Consider the following 25,667-nt stretch of genomic DNA (forward strand, 5'->3'; position numbering starts at 1 on the left):
TACATTGCTTAGCTATATTTTATTGCATTGCATGGTTTGCTTTTGTTTTTTGCATTGTTTTATTTTATTTTATTTTATTGCATTGATTTTCTTTTTGTTTTATTATTGTGTTGCATATTTTTGTTGCATTGTTTAATATTATTGCATTGCTTTTTGTTTGATTATTGTATTACATTTCATTATTTTATTACATTTTATTTTATTGCATCACATTGCATTCATTTATTTTATTACATTGCACCTTTTTGTTTTGTTTTATATTAATGGCATTATTTCAAAAATCAATCATGCCAGTAAAGTGCTTTGATGTTGACAGTTTGACAACTGATAGTGAACTGAAGAACTGAAATGAAACACTTTCTCCCTCAGGTTTCCCTACAGATTTGTCTTCTGAATAATCCCTTGTTTTCTCAAACTCCTCACCCCTGGGCATTGTGCTGTCAGGACCGCAGGTTGAGCTCAGATGAAATGCAGAAATCCCTCAGATTTCAGGATTGCCTGCTTCTCCTCTTCCTCCCTGGTTCTCTCCCCCACCTGCGTCCCATGTGAATGACCAGAGAGACGAGGTGAGAGCCAAATTTGACATGCAAGTTGCCGCAATCATCTGAAGACAGCCTGTTGCGCTCTTTTAAGAAGCTAGTCAACTCGGAGAAAAAGACTGTCATTCCTTTTCTTTTTGTTCTGCATAGTTTCATAGCTAAGTGTATCTTGAACATGTTCACCCATTCAGAGACGTGAAGCACCGAAATCATATATTCTGTGGATTGATTTTAAATGGACGACACTGACAGTGTTTGGCCTCCGGCAGGGGCCAAGGTCAGACCACCACGACGTGGTAAGACCCCTGTCTTCCTCTTTTTCCTTTCCCACATTCCACGCTGCTCTCAAAAGTTAAGAAGTCATGCATATGACAGGCAGCAGAGCAGCGGCAATTACCCCAGCACACCTCCTCCCCGAATTCCCCGCTTCCTCCGCTTTTTTAAAGAGGGAAAATAAAGAGGCACTGTTTTACAACAAATTTGTTTGAGGCCTGCGTGTTCAGGCTGGTCCACGGTGTGTGTGGATGTGAGTTCAGTGTTGTTTGGCAGACACTCTTAATCCAAAGCAATTTATTTGTGTTTTTTATCGAGTTGTCTGTCACAAAGATGAGATCTCGGAAAACCTCAAGTTCCTGGGTCACTTAAATGTTTGATTACACCTATAATCTGTATGTTAAGACGGCAGGAGCTTAACTGTTAGAACCATCACCCTAAGTGCATGTATATGTGCACGAGTGGGTTGTGTTGTTTGATGTGATGCTGTGTTTCTTGTGCACTGCAAAAAATGCTTTTCTTACTTAGATTTTTTGTCTTGTTTCCAGCCAAAATACCTAAAAATTCTTAAATCAAGAAGGATTTTCTAGACAAGTAAAAATTATTGTGTTTTCAGCAAAAACAAGTGAAAATTAAGTGAGTTTTTGCTTGAAACAAGCAAAATAATCTGCCAATAGGGTAAGCAAAATGATCATATTTCAAACAGAAAACAAGATTATTTTGCTTACCCCATTGGCAGATTATTTTGCTTGTTTCAAGCAAAAACTCACTTAATTTTCACTTGTTTTTGCTGAAAACAAGACAATAATTTTTACTTGTCTAGAAAATCCTTCTTGATTTACGAATTTTTAGATATTTTGGTTGGAAACGAGACGAAAAGCATTTTTGCAGTGTGTTCAGGCCCACAGCACTTCTGAGTGATGCTGTGATCTTCAAAGGAATCACACCATTCACATCATTTTTCCAAGGATCTATAGGACATACAGGCTTGGAGATATTGTGAAGCTAAGTGAAAATTGTATGCTCACATTCCTTTATAACAATGTTTCATTTGTGCTTTTGATTTTTAGGGGTTTTTGCTGAGGCAGGAAAGGTAAGTATGCTATTTATTTATTTATTTATTTATTTTTATAGGACCTTATAAACCTGATGTAGTTGGACGTTTATTTTATTATTTTATTATATTTTATTGCATTGCATCAAATGGCACCACTGAGGTGGATTTTATTTTATTTTATTTTCATTGCATTTATTTTATTTTATTGCATTTGTTGCATTGTATTGCTTCAAATGGCACCTTGTAGATAGCTATGTTTTTTTTCCTAAGCGATCAGACCTTGGCCTGGCAGACAATAAAACATGCCAAAAAAAAACCTCCCATAGATTTACACTGAAGTGACCCGAGGTGGGTGGGCCCTTTTGACTTGGGCAAGTATGCAACCACCCAGAAAACCCTAGCATTATGCTGCTGACTTTTGCACAGACAAGCGCCATTCACTATTATCATTTTCTTCAGAAAATGCAAAAGTATAATTTTTTTTTAACTGAAGGAACAGCATCCAATAATCACACTGATATCATTGACTCTTCTGAGCATTTAAAGATTTTTATGAATAAGTGGCAATAGAAGGGGAATGCTATACACTGAATCATTCTCTCTCAGCTGTTTCAGCTGCCACGGGACGGTAGAGGCACCTAGATGGTTTGAGAGAAAACAGGGTTGAAAAGTGTATAAGAACACTCTCTCGTTTTAACATTTTAGAAATGTAAGTGGAGCAAAGTTTGCATGCAAAAAAGCCAGAGTGTTTTCATGATTTTGTTATGTGGTTGTCAAGGTTATGAGATATGTCACAAGTTTTATTTCTCCTGAATTATCCACACAAATGTAAGTATGAGCATTAAACAAACCACAATGAATTCAAAGGTCAGACAAACAAGAATTCAAAATAGTTTCAGAAAACATCCTACTACTGCTGGTATTGCTGATGAAGACAGATAAACCCAGTGAATGTTCTGGCAAAGTAAAGGAACGAAACCAAGTGATAACAGAGGACTGACAGAAAGCAATAACTCCAAGCGTACATTCTTCGACTGTGATAGTGTCTGAGAGCAGATGACTGTGTACTACACACTGGAGAGAGGGCAGATTCCTTGGTGGAGTAACGTAATATACCTTTGGACAAGAATCTTTTAATTGCCTGTGTATAAACGGTGTGTTTGTGTGCACTGCTCAGATATGCTGTGATTGAGCTTGTGCTGTGTCATCACTGAAAGCGTCTTGGCTCACGGAGAAACAGTCGGTTTCCTTCAGCTCTGACTCACAGTGATATCAGTGGAGGAGCAGACGAGCGTGCGAGTTTGTCTGGAGGTGAAGTTCTGTTTTGTTTACTGGTTGCATGGTTTGGTCATATTGTAAGTCTAAAAATAGCTTAACAGAGTGCTTTAAAGACAGGGAGGAGCAGCCCACCTCCTTCAGCTCCATCTTCAGCAGTTGATGAGAGTCTCGCGAACTCTGATTACATCCTGACTGCAGCATTCTCTATCTGTCATTCTATCTATCTATCTATCTATCTATCTATCTATCTATCTATCTATCTATCTATCTATCTATCTATCTATCTATCTATCTATCTATCTATCTATCTATCTATCTATCTATCTATCTATCTATCTATCTATCTATCAAGTTCTTATAGTCTTGTGGTCTTTCACTACCCTTTGTCCACACCTCATTTTATTTCTATTTTGCACTTTTTTATTTTGTATTTTTTTATAGCCTATACTCCTTGGCTCTGTTACTAACTTTTGTAACTTAAACGTTCACATTTTTTTTGCTAGGCTTCTGTACTTAACAAATACTGGTCTACATGTAGCCTGTGGAAACAAACAGTCATCTACTTCTGGAACATATTCCACAACTTTATGGCTGTTTTTACTGCATGCCAGCTTCTGTGAAAGTCTTTATTGGGCATGATGTTCTTATAGGAACATACTGCTCAGCTGCCAGTGAAAGCACTTTTTAATGGGGAATCCCTCTCAGGTGCCAGACAGCTCACTGTATTTCACTCTCACTTTCTTTATTTGACTGTACTTTCTGTTAATAATGTCATAAAAGAGTTTATTTATTAAAGTGCTTTTAAAAAACCTAAGGTGGCTTCATGATGCGTGACAGAGAGTGAAACATTTAAGGGTAAAGGAAAAACAAAATGTGAGAGAGAAAACCAGTAGGCCTACAGAAATGGATCTTTCATTCAGTCTATTCTGTTTTTTTTTTTTTCTCTTTTCATTCTCCAAAACTTCACAATTCTTGTTCCTCTCCTTGCGTCATTCAAGTTTCATTTCCTCTGATCATTGTTCCTTCTTCAGATCCTCACAGTCATTCTGTCGCTCACTGTACATCAAGATCTGATCCTCTTCTCTTTCAGAATGGATGAGTAAGTCTTACAGCTGGACTCCAGGATTTTTTTCTCACGTCATTTAATCGGAATTCTGCTGAAAGCACAAGTGAAAATTGAGTAATACAGGAAGACTTTCATAGGTAACAAGAATAGAAACTATTGTGTAAAGGTGTATTATTTTGTAAAGTAGGCTATCATATTTATCGAAACTTGTACTTCTGTTTTTGTTGTTTTAGAAATGCGCACACACTATTTTATTAGTTAGTTTTACAAAAAGAAAATATAGTAGAAAATATAGTTTCTGATTGCACAGAACGTTGCTATGCAGCGAGCGCTCCGCTATGGCCCTGGGCCATGCACTGATTCGCATCGCCAAACAGGTGTTTAGACGTTTCGTTTGGCCTTGTTTTAGGTGTATCAGTAGACATGACCCAAACTATTTATTTTATAATGTACATATTAACAGTTAAGACATGAAATTGTTCACATACATAGCTAGTCTATATCATGACATAGATGAACGTTCGTAGCCTGTGTTAGGAACTATATCTTCTAGCGGCAAATTGTGCATTTGCTTTATTCATTCCTTGTTACTTAATATTTTATAAATGAAGAATTTTATATAAAAAATAGGCTGTAATTCGAGGTCACTCTAGCTATATTTTGAATAGTGACAGCTAAATGGGTTGCAGGTGCTGTTATTAAGATTTTAACGACGGCTTCAATCAACACATTTTACATGCAAATTTGCGATTTGAGTTCCTCAGTAAGGGGTTGAAGGGTTAAATTTCACATGCAGCTCCAGCCAACCGCCTCCTCGAGCGCTCATCGGTGATTACCGGAGCGCGAGGGGAGGCGCATATATTCCGCAGATGAGACGTGCATGAGACAGCATTCAGTGCACGAACTCTAGAGAACAAGACCAACTCTGAGCTCTTTCCTTCTGCTTTATTCATGGATACTAACCTGGGATTGTACTTTCACTGCATGACGACATACTTCTTGAAGATCCAGTGCTGCTGATCTATGAGGTGCATGGACTCACTTCTAAACTTTTGTGAAGAATTTCTCTTTGAGTTTTAATCTATATATATATACATATATATGTATGTATATATATATATACTGACCTAGGCAATGCAAAAGGGTTTCTGTCTTTGGATTGTTCAGGCTTGGACAGCCATGACGACCTTTTGCAAGTTAAATCACTTTTGAGATTCAATACAGGGCGCGTTTGGACCAGTACCAGCACCTGGAGTACCAGGGCAGTTTGGATTCTCCTCTGTAGACTTGAGCTGGTGCTTCGGGTCATTTAAAGGGAGATCTCTTCAAGGTATGGTTCTGGACTCTCTGCGCTCAGGAGCGGTTCCAAGGCTCCTACAGTCTGCATCTTTCTTATTAGGTGGAAATTTGACATTGGAAGGAGATGAGAACCTTATTCTGCTGCTTTCTGCTCCTCACCTTGCACCTTCTGCTGGCAACTGCTGAGGTAAAGTGCCAAAGATCCTACTAAAACAAAACCTTGTTAGATCCGTAGAAAAGTTCTAGCTTGCACCGGCGCAGGTTTAGGTTATATAATTCACCGTATGCATAGTCATAGTGCTTTAAACCAATCAGTCTCATCATAATGAGGTAGATTTAATTATTTTTTTTGCCTGTAATTTTCTAGAATGGATTAATGATCCATGTTAAATGCGTCTTCGATCCACATCATTATTTTTTTTATGGTTTTTTTAACTGAATTGTGGTTGCGGGTGAACATGTGATAAGTAGATCAGCTGTTCTCTGGAATATTTACAGCGTTCTTTTATTAGATTTTTAACAGTACTTCTACAAAACACTTATATCAGACGAAGAAATGCATTGCCATCTTAAATTTACGTTTATTTAGATGTTTGTATGTTGGGATATAGGTACGCCTGTAAAAATGTAACAGGGTTGACAATCTTCGAGGGCTCTCGGTGTTTTTTCTAGTTCATTATTGGCCATGTGCATACGCTGATATTTATACAAATAACTATTTTAATAACAGCTGTTTTACTGTACAAATTCGTCGTAGCAGGGTTGACTATTGAAGATCGCCCCCTACTGACAAACCTAATAAAATATCTCATAAAATGATAAAAAGAGGAGACGCGGCTTGTAGGCTACTTGATGTTTTCAAGGTGTTGTCATTTTAACTCCATATATTTTTTTTATGGCATTTTCAATCATTTTAACGAGGGAGAATTTAGATCTAAAATCTGCAGACAACATTTATAAATATAAGGAGAATTTCCATACGGGCTAAATATCCTATATATTATTCTAATTTGTAACAGTAAAATATTCCACATGTAGCCTATCGATTTTTGTTGATGTGATTAGAAACTGCCTCTTCAGAATGACTTCTCAATGTTCACGCTGCTGATACGCAGAAATAGACCTCGATAGATTTCTATTTCTAAACCTCTGTCGCTAGATTTGTCAAATGCCGCTACTGATCTCTTTTTATGTCGGCAGAAGGAGTTTGCAATCCCTCAAGATTTCATCGACAGACTGTCCCACAGCGAAATCAACAGCATCAGCGACCTCCAGCGGCTACTGGAGGTAAATTCCCCAGGTAAATTCTGCTCATTGTCTTCTTGACACCTCTGTGGACTTTGTTCAACAGCTAATCTCATGTGCTGCATGGCAGGGCTATTTACAGGTGTTTGTTGTAGTTGCTGTGGTGTAAGTGTATGTTGTACCTGCCACAAAGCCCGTGTAGCTCTGTTTTATGAGAGGCACAAAACAATTTAAAGGTATCGTTTATACTGGGCGATGGGTGGAGAGCCATAAATAGTTCTTCGCAGATTGCTTCTGTTTTTAGAGCAACGCATGGATCTTATGTCCAGACTTGCGTCACGGTGAACGGGAAGCCAAGTTTTCCTATACTTAAGTTGTCCACAAGTGGTTTCATTTGCCCACTATAATTTCATTTACAGGGGAATTACTGGTAATTACACACACACAAAAAAAGTAAGACAGTATAATTTGGGGTATGAGTGTAACCAGTCTGGTTTCTGTGGTAAGAGCATAGGTGTGATAGGTGTGCAGGGGGACGAGTTGAATAATGATAACAGAGCATCGCCACATAAATACAAGTCCTCCGGGCATTTGATGTTGCAACAGGAGTGTTGATATTAACAGTAAAACGCATGAGTGAAATATGCTTTGTGCAGGGTTGAAATCTCAACTTCTGCTGCTTGTTTCCCTCCTCCTCCTTCTGTGTCTTCTTCACTCTCTTTTAGTTTGGATAATATTACAGTGATCACTAACATGAGCCGTCTCTGAGTTCACTTGAGCTGGTATTTACACAGGCACTTGTAATATATCAAATGGCGGGGCTCCTTTGAAGTTTGATAGAAAATATCTGCCTTTAAAAAATGTTTGGGCTTTGGCTCCATTGGTTAGAATTAGTGTGCAATGCATTGGCATAAAACTGCGATTTTTTTTTTATATGCAATATGGGTTAATCTCACCACACCTGTCAAGAACACGTCTAGGTTACATTTCACGCCAGAATGTACAGAAAAAATAAGAAATTTTTCTTTATCTTTTTAATATTTATTTTAAATTGCATACTTTATTTAATAATTCTTATTTCAAGATTTTTTTTTTTAGAGTATTTTAGTTATTTTATTTGATATTTTATTTAAAGTTAGTTAAGCACACTCACTTAAGCACAGTAAAATAAATACTGTAATGAAAATAAAATCAAGAAAATAAGTTTGCTGTGCAAAATTCTCAGTAGTCCTAAAAATAGGCTAATTAAATATTTTTTCTTTCTTTTGATCTTTGGGTGAAGTATACTCTTGATATGTTGCAAATAGATACAACATTTCAAGGATATAGTATTTTAGTAATCTAGGTTTTATTGGTGTCTACATAAATCAGGCTGTCTGTCAGACAACCAAAGACTAGTAAAAGATGCCTGACGCCAGTGATGGTATATTTTCAGATCTTTTTAAAGTCAGACTGTTCAAAGCCGTCGCATGTCAGTCAAAGAGAAGAACTTGAATAAGTTGTTTCATGCTCACTGTAATCATAAAGTTTAGTTTCTTAACCTCAACCACTCAGGAACCAAAGTTAAGATCAAAACTCTTTATAAAATGTAAAAATGTTCTGTGCATTACTGAACTGAGATTATATATATACCTGTTTCCTCCTCAAAATAAAAAAAAAAAAAATTCCTGACATTTTTTTCTCACAATTCTAAGTTTGAATCTGACTATTCTTTTTTTGGTTTGTTTTTTTCTTCTCAGAGATGTGATATATAAACTAACAATTCTGAGAAAAAAGTCAGAATTAATGAGATATGACACAGAATTCTGAGTTTCTTTCAATTCAGTTTACATCTTGAAATTCTGAACTTATATCTTCTGACTTTTTTCTCACAATTCTGCTTTTTTTCCTGCCATTGGGGGAAAAAATTTAATAAATTTTTTTTTAAAGACTTGTTTTTAGGTCCTCGAGCTGGTATTTGAACTTGGGACGCCCATAGCGCATCGGCATAACTGCGACTTTTTTCTCACAATTCTGACTTTTCTTCTCAGAATTGCAAGTTCATATCTTACAATTCCAAGTTATAGACTCACTATTGCAAGTTAACATCTCAATTCCGATTTTGTCCACAATTCTGACTTTACATGTCACAATTTTTCTCTGAATTGCGTGAAAAAAATCTGAATTATGAGATATAAACTCAGAATTGTGCCGAAAAAAGTCAGAATTACCTTTTTTGTTTTTTTAATCTCTGGCGGAAATGGGCTTCCATGGATATCAGAAGCGTTTTGTGTGACTATCGATATTATTGCTATGAGCATTTTCCTGTTTTCCGTTCTGATTAATCTAATTTAGGAAGCAGTACAAATCAGGCTGTCTATCTGTTGTGCCTCAGATCAGAGCGCTAACCTCGTCAACTGTCCATGCATGGAGCGAATGATGAGAGGAGGAAAGCACAGATAGGTATCTCCCGCTAATGGACGGATAATTAGAGGTCATGAAAGCAGTGACAGTGATTTAGGGAGGAAACGGTGTCTCTCTTTCTCTGAGGTCAGCGCACGTGACCTCTCCGCTCACCTGGAACAGGCCGCACTTGTTCTGTGCCTCCCAGCAGCCTTTTAACTTATCAACATCCATCTGTCTGCCTCTCCTGTCGCCCTGCGCTTTCACATCCAGAAGAAAACGGCACAGATGGAGGGACATCCTTTTGTTTGAAGAAAGGACAGCTGTCAATCCGTGAAGAAGGGCTAATGTTGTCCTTTGTAATTCATTCAGAGAAAGCACACACATAGAGAGAGAGAGTCCGAGACAGAGGGGTTTGATGATAGAGGCCTAGTGGTTAAAGATCTGCGCTGGTAATGCAAAGATTATAAGTTCAGAACCTGTAATTTACACAGTTACTGCAAGAATGCTTTCATCAGCATCGCTCAGTTGTGAGGAGGACACATAAAAGTGGGTCGCTGCAGGTAGATCGTACCTGTAATTATTGTGCTGCAAGCTAATGTGGATAAAAATCACCTGCCAAATGATACTTGATGGAAATGTGTCAGTTTTACAGTGTTAAAGAGGAGTTGATGGAATAATGCACTGAAAATGATAATTCTGTCATGATTTAATGACTCATTTGTCTTTCCAAACGTGTATGACTTTCTTTCTTCTGTGGAAGAATAAGAGATGAAAATGAGATGTTTAGCAACCTTTTTGGTTCAGAATCTGCTGATAGAGAATGCTACTTAATGCTGCTAGCTAAATAAACAAATACAAGTAAATGTAATAAATAATAAATGTAATTTTAATAAAACAAAATATGAGTAAATATTACAAAATACATATTTTCATATGATTTTCGCTGTAAAATTTTGGTTCAGAATCTGCTGATAGATAATGCTAAATTTTTATAACTGTTTTCGATATTAATAATAATAGTTAAAATGTGAGCAAATAGATGCATTTCATACATAAAACACATTTTCTTATTTGCTATCATCAATCAAATTATTTAATTACTAATAATTATTTTATTATCTATCATCTATATAGATAGAATTTATTAATAAATTAAATATTATTATTTTAATGTATGTGTAATGTTATGTAATATGTTAAAATGTGAGTAAATATTACATAAAACACCTTTTTTATTTGCTATCATTAAATAATTATCACATTATTTAATAATTGTTATATTTGATCTATTAATATACTGTATCTATATTGTTAATAAAATAAATATCAGTAAGTAATCTATACACAAACAAACAAATAAATGACACTTTTCATCTGTATAAGCAATAATACTTTTGTACAGTATATAAATAAATAAAAATGAAAACATGTATTATTATTCCGCTGACAAACAAGAAGGTACACATATCAAAAGATTAAAAAAAATCCAGAAACAAATTTTAAGCCATTATTCACTGAAATCCTCTCCACTGTAGATCTCAAATCTCATTTGCTCTTTTGCGTATCTTTTACTCAATTTCCTTTCACAACATTTGATGACAAAACATCTGGGTGAGCTGTTCCTTTAAGTGTGCTTTGACAGCCGTACTTTTGTTCGGTTGGTCATCTTGTGTTTTTGTGTGTGAGAGAACAAAGTTCTTGAGTTTGACATCATAACACAGAGTTTTGATGTGAACGAGATAAGGTGTGTTGTGCAGGATCAAATGCTGAACTCTCTCTCTCTGCGGGTCAGTGCGCACTCTTTGACTGAGTCTGAAAAACAACTTAAAAACAATGGCCTTCCATTTGGTAGGAAAGATGAGACGAACTAGAGACACAGAACAGAGTGGGGCTTTTGTTGACATGTCACTTGTGTTTCCTGCTTCAGGACTGTGTGTGTGGTCATGCAGTCTTTTAAGTTGAGAGAGTGTGTTTGGGTGCTTTACTCTCTCAGCATTCCTGACGGTCGCACCCTCGCGGCTCAAAGCTGGGCGCAGTTCTTCAACCACTCACAGATTAGCCAGTTTGATGTTTAACCGCACTGCACACTAAACTAAACCCAGCTGAAATATCTATAGAACAATATCAGATAACAATTTTACTCTGAAATATTCTGTAGTGTATAGTGTTAAGTGGTTACAAATAGTTTCAATGTGTTACACACACACACACACACACACACACACACACATATATATATATATATATATATATATATATATATATATATATATATATATATATATATATATATATATATATATATATATATATATATATATATATATATATATATATATATATATATATATATACTACATCTATCTATCTATTTGTAAAAAAAAAATTATAACCAAATCAAAAAAAAAAAAAAAAAATTTAATATGAAAAAAATAATAAATCTATTTGAAAAGAATTATCAGTTTTATTAGTTTTTTAATGAAAAAATAAATTATTTGTTTTAATTATTCAAAAATATATGCAATATACAGTAATTTTACTATATTTATATGTATAATATATTCTATATTTGCAATATTTTACTATATAAAACTATTTATGAACAATAAAAATATACTGAAAAGAGAAATAAACAATTAAAATTTTTCGGTATTTAATATTATATTTTCTTCGCTTATAACACAGCACCATAAATTGTTCTATCTTCTCGTGCCACTTTATCATAGAATGCAACAAGTCAACAGTGGTTAGCTGAGTTACATGTCAATCAGACGGTCACTTTAATTGAGTGCTTCTTTTGACAGAATATCATACCATATTTCATATAATAAATATGCTTACAGTACCTGAATGTTTACATCTCAAAGTGCAACTAGTTTAGATCTGTAGAAATAAAAGGAGATTATTTCATGTTTCACAGGGAAACCGATGAAAGAAAATGATTTTGAGATCAAAATAATCTTCTTTTTTTTTACCCCCAAATTAAAATTCTGTCATTTCTTCACCCTCATGTTGTTCCAAATTCCTGTACAAGTTTCTGTTGAACACAAAAGAAGATATTTTGAAGAATGTTGGTAATCAAACAGTTGCTGGTAGCCATTGACATCCATAGTATTTATTTATTTATTTTTTCAGAAATAAAGGTACAAAAGCGGTTCCTTTTCAAAAGGTACATGTTTGTATTAGAACCTGATAAGTACAAAAGTGCACCTTTTGAAAAGGTACCGCCCCTTTATTTCTGAGAGTATACTGTGAATTCAGTGAATACCAGCAGCTGTTTGATTACCAACATTCTTTAAAATATCATTTGAAGAAAAATGAATAAAAAAAATTAAAAAAAGGTTTGAAACAACATGAGGGTGAGTAAACGATAAAGTAAACACTTTTCGTGTTTGGGTGAACTGTCCCTTTAATATACCAAACTCTTAATTCATACATGGAAAGCGGTTTGTGTATTAGTTGTCACGCTCTGTGTTGTGGGTTATGTCACGTGATTAATTCAAACTGTATTATTAATGTGAAGCTTTCAAATGCATCATGGGTTGTTTAAACACTGGACTGATATTGTATTCAGGAGTCTTACAGTCCTGCCTCTTCTTTAAATAGTGTAGAATGGCTGTCTTACTCATTTGTGCCAGTGGCAAATCCACTGAGGTTGTCAGGAGTTCAGATTTGTTCATCAGGCTTGTCAATGCTACATAAGACATTATAATAAACTTGGCAACCACATTCAGGGCCAAAATGACATCGTTCCTCCAGAAATCCATCGTGATGAATTTCCAATTAAGCTCGTGAATAAAGCAGCCATTGTTTGTGGAAAAATGAGTTTCTGAAGAAGGAAATTATTTCATGCTTTGGTGCCACTCACGGCAGTGCCATTTCGCCTCTGAAGGCTCCGGGGCATCTACTGGAGACTTTCAATAGCCTCATTGTGGATTCATCTTGGCTTTAAAGGGGGAAAAAGTGATTTGTCTTTTCGCTGAGTAACATGAAAGTAATATGGATAACCTGTGTTTTGATGAGGTCCTGGAAATGAGGTGATTGAGGAGGTCAAACAGAAGCACCATCAGAAGAGCCATCACTCGCACAAGGCCTCTTCCTCAGATCTCAAGAGTCTGCAGCTGTCCCACAGACGGAAGAGGAGTGTCGGTAAGACCTGCTGCTCAAAGACATGTCACTCTTCTTGACAATGTTCAGTTTAAGAAATATTTCATAAATGAGCAGTTCTGCCTCTGGAATCTCATTTGATGAATTCTGTAGTTGCTTGACAACTATAAACAGTTCGTGAACTGCATTGCTTGGCTGAACGATTGTGCTTCACTGATAATAGTTAAACTATTGCCATGGTATCACTTGTAATTTTAGTGCTTAACTTGTCCTGCATTTGCACAAAAAACACCTTAACAACAACCATATAGCAAAGGTCTGAGAATAACAATCTGGCAACAAACATCTTAGCATTGTAAATGCAAATTTTGTATGAGAAAATATAATACTACGCATACACTATGAAGTCTGTTACATTTTTTAATGATTCATTTGTTTATGATTCTTTGATGAAAGTTCAAAAGAATAGCACTTATTTTATATTTTTTTAAGAAAAAATCAAATTAACAATGTAACAAAACCCTAGTTTCCATCCACCTTATTTTTATGCGCGTTTTGGAATATCGCATTAAAAAACGCTGGATAAAACGCCAAGATGCACATAAATTCTAAAAATGTGCATAAAAAACATATGCGCACAATTGAATAGGATAAACTTTTTATGCAATAAGAAAAAATGCGCATGGAACTACGATGGAAACACATTTACCGAATAAATTCCTCCATGCGCATTGAAAAAGTCATGTGACTTTGGGCTATGAAACGGGATAACTTGACTAGCAGCAGACCGATCTCGTTTACAGCATCTATATGTTGTTTTGGTCGTTCTGAAACGCCTGAGGAAAGTCTGTCATCAAAGTATTTCTGTATAATTGTCACGACTGCGTTCCCAAACAGCAGCATCCACCTCCGAAAGCAATGACTGCATTTATTGCGTTTCGTCTGCTCGCTCTGAGGCGCAAGTAATTTATCATGTAGCCTATGAAAATTTTTAGATTCAGTGCCAGTTTATCAGGAAGTGGCGATTTTGTTCTCTTTGACTCGTTGGATGGAAACGGTGCTTTATTTGTAAATGTTTTATTTGATATTCCAGTTTGCAGAATTGATTTGCTAAACCGCAGAACTCTCCTAATAATGTTATAGTCAGGATTTTATGTTACATAAACATCTACAATTGGTGCAATTCCAATGTTGAGGATATAAAACGCAGAGAGAATGTCACAATGACTGGAGGGCACCTCTTTATTTGATTGTACGTGAGAGTATTTTGATTGGTGGTACTTGTGAGGTCACAAACATATCCGAGCCAGGACATTCCAAACATTCAAAGTTCATGTCACAGCTCGTTGAACTGAACAGAGTTCACACTGGCACATAGAGCTCTGACATGCGCTCTTCCTTCCCCTTTACATCAACCATGGAGCGCAGCGCTGTGTGTGTGTGTGTGTGTGTGTGTGTGTGTGTGCGCCTTTGTGTGTGTTAGGATATTCTGGCCCCTCTGTACCTTCCAATCAATCACTCACTCACTCAAACGCACAGAAAAACTGTTCAGGCCTCAGAATAGCTGTGTGCCATTTTTGTTACAACTGTTGCTCTGAAAGAGCGTAAACCTCCAGATCGAATGCCGATCTCAGTGCTGTGGTCGATCTTATTTTGGTCTAGGTAAATACAGAGGCTCAGAGATATTAAAAAACCCTCTTTAATAGTTGCCACTCATGCAGTTTTAAGGGCCTTTTTGTTTTGCTGGATGGCATCAGTTTCAGAGAAAAATTTCTCCCAAAAATGAACTGAAAAGATGGTAATTCAGTTATACTGAATGATTACCTTAATCATGTGACCTGGTCGTTTTTAATTAAATTAAATTTTACTACTTTTTTATTTTTATTTTTTTTAAACTTTATTTTCTTTTAGTGTGTTTGTATGATTGAGTTAGTTGTAATTAATACCGTATAATTATACCATAGTATAATGATGGCATCAAATGTTAATGCCATGGTACTGAATAATTACATATTCATGTGCCATTTTATTGAATTTCTTATGTTGTATGTATTTTTATTTTATCATATTGTATTTTATTTTAGTGTGTTTTGTGAAGCTTGAGCTAGTTAATAAAGCATAATTCCATGGTGCTTAATGGTTACCATATTCATAAGCCATGAAGTATTTTATTTTTAGTTTTTTTTTAGTTTATTTAGTTTAGTGTTCTACTTTTTTTTTTTTTTTTGTAGTTTAGTGCGATTTGTTTGAAGTAATTAATAAGTAATATCTTGAATATTCTTTGCCTTGAATTTGTTCTAATGTATTTATCCATGCATCCTCATTTCTTGCATCCAGTAGAGGAAGCAGTGCCCGCCATGTGCAAGACACGGACAGTGATCTATGAGATCCCCCGCAGTCAAGTGGATCCCACCGCTGCAAACTTCCTAATATGGCCTCCGTGTGTGGAGGTGAAACGCTGTACAGGCTGCTGCAACACCGGCAACATGCGCTGTCACCCCTCCAAAAAACAGCACCGTACTGTCAAGGTAAGAGCAATGCATCAACAGTCCTGTAAAGCCATTTAAATGCTGGGAAGATAATGGTGACTTTATATCTTAAGCAGTATAGATATCAGGGCCACACCCACTCCAGAGCCACATCACAATATTACTGTTTTACTGTATTTTGAATCAAATAAATGCAGTCTTAGTCAGTATAAGAGACTTTTTACATTAAATCTTACCAACCACAAACCTTTCAACAGTAGTGTGTATGTATTTATATGAACATTTTATATTCCATTATTTATTTATTTGTTCATTTATTCATATTCCGCAATCTTCTGAATGGACGTTCAGTTGATTGTAAAGCACTATCCATTTTTCCACATAAAATGAATACAGATGTTAGTCTTGTATGTTTTTTTTCCAGCTCTGAGCACAGGGATGGGACGAGAATATATTATGTGTGTTTCTTTCCAGCTATGGTGGTATATATTTGAGCAAATACTCTTAAGAGATGTATTTACCCTTCCCTCACTTTTTCCTTCTCATCCTAAAAAAGGAGCAGGTCTGCACAAGCTACTGCTGTTCAGAGTCGCGATATAAAAAAGACAGACTGTAAATAGGCCTCGCTGCACAGGAGTGTGTGTGTGTGTGTGTGTGTGTGTGTGTGTGTGCGCGTGTGCTTGGCCACATTTCTTCTGTACTTTGGTTCATTGCAGTGATAAGCTCGTTTCAAAGGAAACACTGCTGGGTGTGGAACATAACACCAGATAATGAGTCTAGCAACACTTACTGGAGTTAAACTTCATCTAGCCTGTCTGTCTGTCTGTCCCTATCTATCTGTCTGTCTGTCTGTCCTTATCTGTCTGTCTATTTTTCTCCTCCATGTTCTTTTTTTTTTTTTTGCAATCCATTTATATTTCTTAATATTTTCTCTGGCATTTAGCCTGTCTCTCTCTCTCCTTCTCTCTCAGTAGTGATTGAGCTGTTATGTAAAGTGTAACAGGAGTTGATAGCTTTAAGGCAAGTCAGTTCACTCATCAGCCATTCTTATCATGCTAGCACAGCTCCTATCTGCTCGAGTTGGGACTGAAATCTCCAAACCTTTTGTCTGTTTCAGTAACAAATGTCAAATCAACAATAAAACATGACATACATTTTGCAGCTTTAATTCAAATCAGGCTATAAAATGAAAATTTCCAGGTTAGATGCAACACATGCACATGGTTCTATCAAAAAGACATTTGCATTTTTTTAACTGAAATCAAGATTTCCATTCCTACATGCACCATAATGAGTGTTACTTTCTCTAGTCTCTGTTTGACCTCATTTACCCTTCACTTTCTCTCTTGCTATCGTCCTGGTGTACAGTACTAATGATTTTCCCAGAACTTCTGTGTTGCAGTTTGTCTATTAGCCTTGCTAAAACACACACACACACACACACACACACACTTACTTGCATGCAAACATCATCTCACAGCACTACAACAACAGGTGCTGCAATGAAGTACTGGGGGAGGGGAGAGGAGCTGGACCCCAGACAGAATAAACCTCGTTTTACAGTGAGGAGATTCAGATCAGACCTGAAGTGTGAGAAGAGGCCACATTTAAACATCTGTTAACACAACAGAAAGCTGAAAGGGACTTGACAAGTGATTATGGCATCATTTAGTAGCCTTCATGCCTTTACAAACCTGTATGACTTTGCTTTTTCTGTTTTTAATTTATTCAGTGAAAGTCAATTGGGTTCAATGTTGTTTTGATGGTTCATTATTATCCTTTTAAGTCTCTTCTTGAAATCTTGTTAGCCTACATGGTTTGCTGGGAGATTTTAAGGTGTCGTATCGCTCCATCTATGAATCAGCGTACCTGAACCCAACCTGAGGCAAACTTTTCCTCAGCATCAACAATGAACAAGGTCACTGTGGTTTCCTTAATGTAGGAATATCTAGATAGGCAGCTGAGTGTGTGTGAATGATGCTTATTTTATTTTCATCTCTGGTAATTGGACTGCTAAAGTTACTAAATCCAGAACACCGCTGTTCTTTCCTAATGAAGAGACTAAGTGAGGATATTCCTGATTTGGAATGTTTGTGAGCGAGTGTAAGAATACAGCATGTGATGTGGTTCAAAAGGCAAGTGTTTGTGTTTGGATGAGCCGGATTTGGATTCCTCCTTTAGAGGTCGGTATGAAGGGAAATCATGCATGGTTTATACTGGCACTGGAAGCACGAGGTGTGTTGCGAGTGTTGACTTTGGGTATTAAAGAGCCTCAAATGGCCCAGGTTAGTGAGGATACGGGCCCCATCTCTGACGCAAACACTGAGGAAACACAAATAGTGCTAAATCGAATGAACGTCGTATTAATATAGAAAATACAGCAAAATATTCCAAAAGAGCCTGTTGTATTGGAGTGGAAAGGCTGATGTAGCTAACAAAAACTGAACACCATAGCTCTGTGTTCAACATTTACAGTAAGCTCATGTTAACGCCGTCTCATACGTCAGATTTTTTTTTTTATTCATCTGCCTGTGAAGTTACAATAATATATAATCTATATATTGACAAAAGCATGCAGTCTTTGACTTAAATTAGTTTCTTTGCATGATTACAGTAATGCTCTTGTAAGTACGATATAAATAAATGGGCATTACAGAGGATTTTAAAAAGTTTGTTGAAGTGCTTAAATAATATATTATTCATACATCATAACACCTTGCCTTATACATCAGTTTGAATGCATGAGATTTAAATGAGAATCATTGAAAGATTATTCAAGAATCCAAAAATGCTTTGAAATGCAAGAAAGAAAAAAAAAAGTTATCCTCTCTCTCTCTCTGTTTGTTTTTCTTTGCATGTGGTGGGCTGTAATTGCTTTCGTCATCTATAATTCTGTGTTCTTTCCATCTTTTCGCTCTCTCTGACTTTCTGCTGGTGTTTAGGGACGTTTATAAAGGGCTATGACAGGAAGTGTACAGATTAGATCACCTTTTCCCCTTATCTTCGTGATTGTCTGGGTGCCAGTGTGTGTGTTTTACAGCAGAGATTTCGCCCATACTCTTTCTGTAACTCTAGACATGCAGGTCATGAGATAAAAGTTTCCCTTATTTCTCCCCCTCCCAGCATCCCTTGTTCCTGTTCAAGCCTCTCTTTGTCACTCACTCAATAAGAACGCTTGCTCCCCACACCCCTCTTTCTTTTCGGGTTGCCCCACCAGTCGCTTGCCTGCCATCGGACCCCCACTCTTTCTGCGGCTCTCGGTTTCGCTTTATCCGCAGCGTTTTGTCGTCAGATTTACCCACTGACAGATGTGCAGAAAAACTGCCTGTCCCTTGGCTACGTGTCCATTTCCCTTTGTTCCCATGCTAATTACCCATGATGCACCTCTCCTGATGCCCGTTCTTTCTCTCACCCTTTCTTTATTGACCTTTCTTGCGGGGAAATCCCAATGCCAATTATCCAGACCCTGGACAATAGTCCTCACAGAGCGCAGGGCGAGTCAGAGGGGGTTGGGGTTGCTGGAGCCAGGGCTGGATCAGATGTCACACCATTAGTGCGCTGCGCTGGGATTTCGCAGGGCTTTCATTGCGGCGTAAAGCACAGTAGTTTATAAATAGAGCTTGGAAGGGCCTCCTGAGAAACTTGGGCCTTTTTATAAAGCGCATTCGAGTATATGGGCAAGCGCATGTGTGAAGTTTGGACTTGAAACCGAGATGCAATAGCATTGATAAATTGAATTTGAAAGAGAATATTGGGGTGGGGGGCAGCAAAGGATGGTGCGAGGACTCTTTTTTTTTTTTTTTCTTATTATGACCCTTTGCTGAACCCCTTACCCAACCCCCCGACCAGTTCTCAAGCCCCTCGGAGTCTGTCTCACCCTTCATCCTCAGTCGCAGAACATTCTTGCACGCCACAGGCTGTTTTAGACTTGGCTCTGTAAATATAACCAAGCACAAGAATGTCCAAGAGGAGGGAGAGGTGGGCAGCAGACAGAGGGAAAGAGGTATAACCGGGTGGACAGAGTCACCGAAACAGGCCCGTTTCACTGTCTCTCGCTCCCTACCATCATTTTGACGTTTCTCTATAGGTTTGTGGGAGTTTCCAAGTGTTGCATCATTTGTTCCATAATGCTAGACCAATTGCACTTGCATGATAGACTGAGTTTTTATTTGCACTCTGTGAGTCATGCACTGAATTTAGTGATTGTGTTCTAAGCCAGAAAAATACTCCATGGAAGCACACCAATGCATACTTGAATGTTTGGCCAACGCATTGCAAATGTGCAGTCCCATTGTGCACACTCAAAATGTGGTGGTTTGATCGCTTTCTAGGTCATTTCTGATGGAGCAAGGAGAGTACCATTCCTTACCGCACTACAAAACCTCTTTAGCAACCCATAAAACCAACTTTTACCAAATTAAGCATGTATTTCCCTGCTAAAAAGACCAATCGAGGGGACATTAACAAAGAGCACATTTTTACATTTAAAAATGTGAGATGTGGGCAGTGGAATGGGAAAAGGTCTCAATTTTGTTTTTCCATAAGTTGAACTTATTTCAACTTAAGACTTGACTACAAAAGTCAGAAACATCTGTCTAGTAGTTTCAGAGTAGTTTCCAACCACGTTCCTGGAGCCCCCTCAACACTGCACAGCATATCTCCTTAATCAAACACACCTGATTCAACCCATCAGCTCATTAGTAGAGACTCCAAGACCTGAAATTGGTGTGTTAGACAAAGGAGACATGCAAAATGTGCAGAGTTGGGAGGACTGGTCCAGGAACGTTATCAGGAACCACTTACCCGGGTGTACTCAACTTTCAGCGTTCTGATCCATCTCGTGCACAGCCACGTCTGTACAGCTTTCAAAGAATATTCAGCCAAGCATTAGCAGAACAGTGAGACGAAATAGAGGCCTAAGCGTTAAAATTAGCACAACAAAAGACACGAGTCGACCCCTGTGTAAGGCTGGGTGGTTATTTTGAGTTTAGTGTGCTGCAGTGGGGCGTTAACTGTGGAACATGTAACTGTTTTGGGCTTATTGCCCAGGAATTGTTAGACAAATTTTTCCACTGTTGCCTTTGACCATTTGGCAGGGTTTGGAGCTAACTGAGCATGTACTACCTTAACAGTTAAGAGTCTGTGCTGTCGCCATGTATGCTACACAAATTCTCTGAAAAACTATTCATCACTAATCTAACCTGGTCTTTCTCTCTTCTTCCAGGTGGCGAAGGTAGAGTTTGCGTCACGTAAGAAAGCAAAATTGAAGGAGGTGCTTGTCCGGTTAGAGGATCATTTGGAATGCGTGTGCACACCACAGCATCACTTGACCGAGCACGCGGAAGCAGACACAGGTACATATGTCACGCATACACATGCATACACCGAATGTTTGGCCTGATCTTTGAATGATTATTTGGCTATGGATTGTGCACTTGGCGGCCTGTGGCATTGTGCTGTCACCGCAGACAAACACACCTGTGTGAGCTTGTGTTTTACTGTGCTGGGCAATGATGCAATTGAATGGATAAGAAAGACCACAGGTGTGTGCAAATGCTGAAACACATAGAAGTGTGTCTGAGGGCTCTCCTTCAGGTTCAGCAGGTTTCTGCTCTCGTGTGTGAAAAAACCTTGTGCCGAGATAAAAGGGTTGGAAGCTCATGAGGCTCAAATATTTATGAAGTGCAATTACAGTCTGTTTTACACCTCCCCGAGGCCATAAATTCTTACTTTTTAATCTTTCTTGCTTGCTTTCCTTCTTGCTTTCTTTTTTCTACTCAACCACATTCTGCCCATCATCTGGCTTGCACCTTTCCCCAAACTTGTGTTTCCAGGCCCACGCACAGTTAAAAATGGTAAAAAACGGAAACACAGAAAGCAAGCAGTGGCAGCACAGACCAACAAGGATATTCAATAAAAGGCAAACATTTCCTAATACGCAGCGGACCAAAATATCCTGCAGGTAGGACCGCAGTGGACAGAACCCCTGCCACTTCGCAACCAATCATTGGCATGAACCGATCAGGAGAAAGAGCGAGACGTTCAATCAGAGTCATGCAACACTGAGCGAGAGAGATGTTTGCACTGTGCTGTGTTTCGCTTTGCTGCATGGGTCACGGGATTGTCTGTTTGATGCAACATATTTTATGAAATCAAACTGTGTTCATCATGTATATAATTGAGCTCTTTTCCAAAACCAAGTGAGCTGCCTTGCTGTCTACCGCCTACCTAGGCATCTACCTTCTAAGGCACATGTGCCAAGCTCTGGTCCTGGAGGGCCATTGTCCTGTAGAGTTTAGCTCCAACCAGCTCCAATACACCTGCCTGGTGAGTCTGAAGACCTGGATTAACTGGTTCAGTTGTTTAATTAGGGTTGGAGCTAATCTCTGCAGGACAGTGACCCTCCAGGAACTGAATTTGACACCCTAAGGCAATCCAAGTCCATGTGAACTGGAAGTTGCTGCTGACTGGATTTCAGTATGGTGACATATTTCCAACTGAAATGGAATATTGAGTAGAGGGCGGGGGTTTTATTTTTGCGCTCCTCATCTCTCACTCGCAGCAAATTAACGGTTGGAGGGGCATGTTTAAGCATATTCTGCCCAAGCCATGGCCCAATCCGTCAAACTGACGTCATCAGAGAAGCCATGCCAAAGTGGAAGTGACTGGTTTGGAAAGCTTTGCATAGATGGCAACTCCACACACCACTCAGAGACTCAACTCCAATTTATTCCAATATATTTTGTTAGTTATCTTAAAATGCTAGGCAGCTCAATAGGTTTTGGAACAGAGCTTGTTTGGTTGCCATAATTTTGAGTGTTTGTGAATGAAAATGTGTGGATTGATGGTTTGGTGGACTTCATCACAAAGATTGTTCCTTTCACATTGTTCTTTCTTTCTGCATAGACTTTCCAATAATACACATTAAAATCACTGTGTGGTGGATAAGTGTCTCTCAAACAAACCGCATGTCTTACTAAAGAAAAAAATCACAATCAAATCATTTTGAAACTGCACCAGATTCCACAAAAACGTGATTGCTTGTTAACAGTTCTTTTGTTTCCTTTCTCTCCCTCCAGTGGACATGAGGTGAAACCACATCAAATGAGCGATTGAAGGACAACAGTGGCTACGTAATGCTCCAGCAGCACTGGGACTTTGACCTCTGAACTCTGACCCTACTGACCCCCATTGCTGTTCAAAAAACATACTGTATCCAGAGGAACATTATACACAAATACAACACCAAAGGTGCTTTCTACGTACTCTGTCAAACACTGAAGACAAACAAGATTGGTATTCGGTTAATTATTAAGTGGTCAAACACTGGGCGGAAACGAAACTGAAAAGGACGATGTTTGTGTCGATTCTCTGTTGTTTGTGTGTACGACTCTCGTAAAGGTCAAAGATGAGGAGAAAGTCTTTTGGAGAACACTAAGTTTGTAGAGACCATGAACTTCACATGCTTGTGTTTGGATGGAGTCCAGATGCCCGTGAAGGATGGACTAACTAATGGACTCCAGTCATTCAAAAAGAGGATGAACATATTAAAGGATGTGCTGTCATATAACCTTGCTAAAACGGAAGACGCAATTTTCTGTTGTTCTCTGCCTTAGTCCTCTTGGGTCCAGAACATTGAAACTGCTATATACAATGTGCCTCTAGAAAGTTTTGTCCTTCCGAAGAGTTCAACTGCCTGTCCGTGAACAAAGACTTACAGAAGGCAGTGTAATGCAGTCATTATGCCAGAATAAAGTATTTATGTATGCGATCTCTCTTTCTCACACTCTTCGTTTCTCAGTCCAATGTAAGAAGAGCTCATCTTCATTGATCTGGAAGTATTATCAGTAACATTTTTCTCAATATTTTAATTCATTCTTGCTTATATTTTACAGCAAAAATACTAGGTTTTTGTCCTGGAAATATGTGTCATAGGAAGACATGTAAGAGACAGTTGTGGAAAGATGCTTTATTTTTGTTAAAAATATATTTATAATGCTAATGTAGAATCAAGCAGGAAGTATGTGTATGTATGTGTTTCTGTTATTGTGGTGTAATGGTTGTATGATGGGATAAGATGGCCCATTAAGAGTAAATGCTATACAGTATCAACAGATTGGCCATGACACAAGCATCATTAGTCATAAGATGTTGGTTCATAATTTGCTTCTTTACTCACCGTAACATATTTAATGCTAACATACAAAGAGAGACAAAGATCATTCAAATAGTCAATAAACACTTACCTTAGGTATGCAGCTTTGTTATAAATAAAGATATAAAAACAAATAAAGAGTACATTTTCAGAAATTTTAGATCCTGTTAATTTGATTCCTAAAGGATACACACACTTACCTTCAGACCTTAAACTGAGTTTTTCTACTGGGGAAAAGGACATAAACTGTTCAAGTAAAACCTGATTGCCACATCTAGATTTTTGCCCAAGACCCTGTTTTCGTTTTGATGTCAACATGGAGAAATCTTTTCATATCCTGAATGTGGTTTTCTTGCATATTGTTGTGCATGTAAATAAACTCAATGTTTCTAGGGTGGCAAAATGTTAAATGGTGTTTAAAGGGATCTTTTGCGCAATCAGCACTCTAAACGACGAGCACTGAAATCTCTGAGGGCTGTATTTATGACATTTACAGTCTGTTGCAAAAGTGCTCAAGCAAGAGCTTTCATGTTCTTCCAGGCCGGTTGTTGACTCTGGCTCGAGTTGTGTCTTGCTGCAGGGACTCCACTGGTTCTTGTCATTTTTGACACATGCCAGACAGATGGAGCAGCCCTGGCATTGGCTCTACAACAGAATTCGGCACTTTGTCACACTCCTGACCTCCAAGTGGCACGTCTGGCCATCTAAAGAGCACCTGGAGGTCTGAATCACTGTGAATCACAGCAACAAGCTGTGGAGACAGTTGAGGGGGTGGAGCAAAGCTTTGACTCGTTTTATTCTTTGTGCCTTAATGTTTGTTTTGTATTTATAACCGTGAGTCATGCAGCAGTCTGTCTGGTACAACCCATATTCACTTTCTACAACATCATGGGTATTTGACTAAAATATATACAGTTGGGCTGAAGTTACCATTTTGTGGTTTCAATTACAACACCATTAACCAAATTTGTAAGGCTGGTTGTATATTTGTTTGTCTAATGGTGTATGACCTGATTTAGCTCTGTAGCTACTGTGATTTTGTTATTGTTTCGTGGCACTCTTCGCTTTGGCAGCTGGGTGATTTAGATTGTTATGTTCAGGTGCTGGAACCTGCTAGTCTGTTCAGTGTTTCTGTACTGAACTGCTTATAAGTTTCGACGATGCAATTCACTTCTGTCATATCCTTAAATTGTGGGATTCTCTGGTCACACGCACGTTCTCCTGTTGTCCCAATAGGAAGTACATCCCGACCATAGACTTTTTTTTTTAAAGTGCATTCCTACATGACACATCTTGCATGTCTGGAGTTGTACAATAACAGGACGTAGGATCATGGGCAGTTATGCGTGAAATACAGAAACTTTATAGTAAGAAAGTGTAAGAAGAAGCATGAAAATATTTCTGGAGTCATATTAGCTGTACAAATAACAATGATTCCCTGCTGAGCATAGATAACCCATTTCCAACACAAGGTTTATGAGCCTCTATAGGGTGTATGATGGAACTACAGGTGGTTTGTGAGACTGTGATTGAAATGCCAAATGAAACTAAATAAATGAATATTACACAAAATAAATCATTTGTTAAATCTATTATTATTAATTATAAATGAAATATGTTTATTAGCAGGTTAGAGCATACCTGAAACTCGGGATACTTCAAGTAAATAATTAAGATAATAGGGTTTCAGCTGAGAAAAAACCCTGCACACTATAGGACAAGAAGTCTGATTGTTCTTCGTTGAATCCATTTTTCTCCTTACTCTATCCCATCC

At 37.8% G+C, this 25,667-nt stretch overlaps 1 protein-coding gene across 4 annotated transcripts; it reads left to right on the top strand.

Annotated features, from left to right (window-relative positions):
• The first annotated feature begins 4,777 nt into the window (after positions 1-4,777).
• Positions 4,778-25,453, top strand: pdgfab (platelet-derived growth factor alpha polypeptide b). 4 transcript variants are annotated; one of them, XM_058771787.1, is made up of 8 exons: positions 4,778-5,543; positions 5,613-5,699; positions 6,716-6,812; positions 13,166-13,291; positions 15,587-15,777; positions 20,963-21,092; positions 21,573-21,700; positions 22,818-25,453. In XM_058771787.1, exons 2-7 carry the CDS (start codon positions 5,637-5,639, stop codon positions 21,653-21,655), a joined length of 690 nt encoding a protein of 229 aa, XP_058627770.1. In that variant the 5' UTR covers positions 4,778-5,543; positions 5,613-5,636; the 3' UTR covers positions 21,656-21,700; positions 22,818-25,453. The 4 variants fall into 4 exon arrangements, with proteins under 4 accessions (XP_058627770.1, XP_058627768.1, XP_058627769.1 ...); XM_058771785.1 differs by having other exon boundaries at positions 4,784-5,543; positions 6,713-6,812; XM_058771786.1 differs by having other exon boundaries at positions 4,784-5,241; positions 5,438-5,699; positions 6,713-6,812.
• Positions 25,454-25,667: the final 214 nt, after the last annotated feature.

This window comes from Onychostoma macrolepis, chromosome 03 (assembly GCF_012432095.1).
Source record: "Onychostoma macrolepis isolate SWU-2019 chromosome 03, ASM1243209v1, whole genome shotgun sequence".
Taxonomy (NCBI): Eukaryota; Metazoa; Chordata; class Actinopteri; order Cypriniformes; family Cyprinidae; genus Onychostoma; species Onychostoma macrolepis.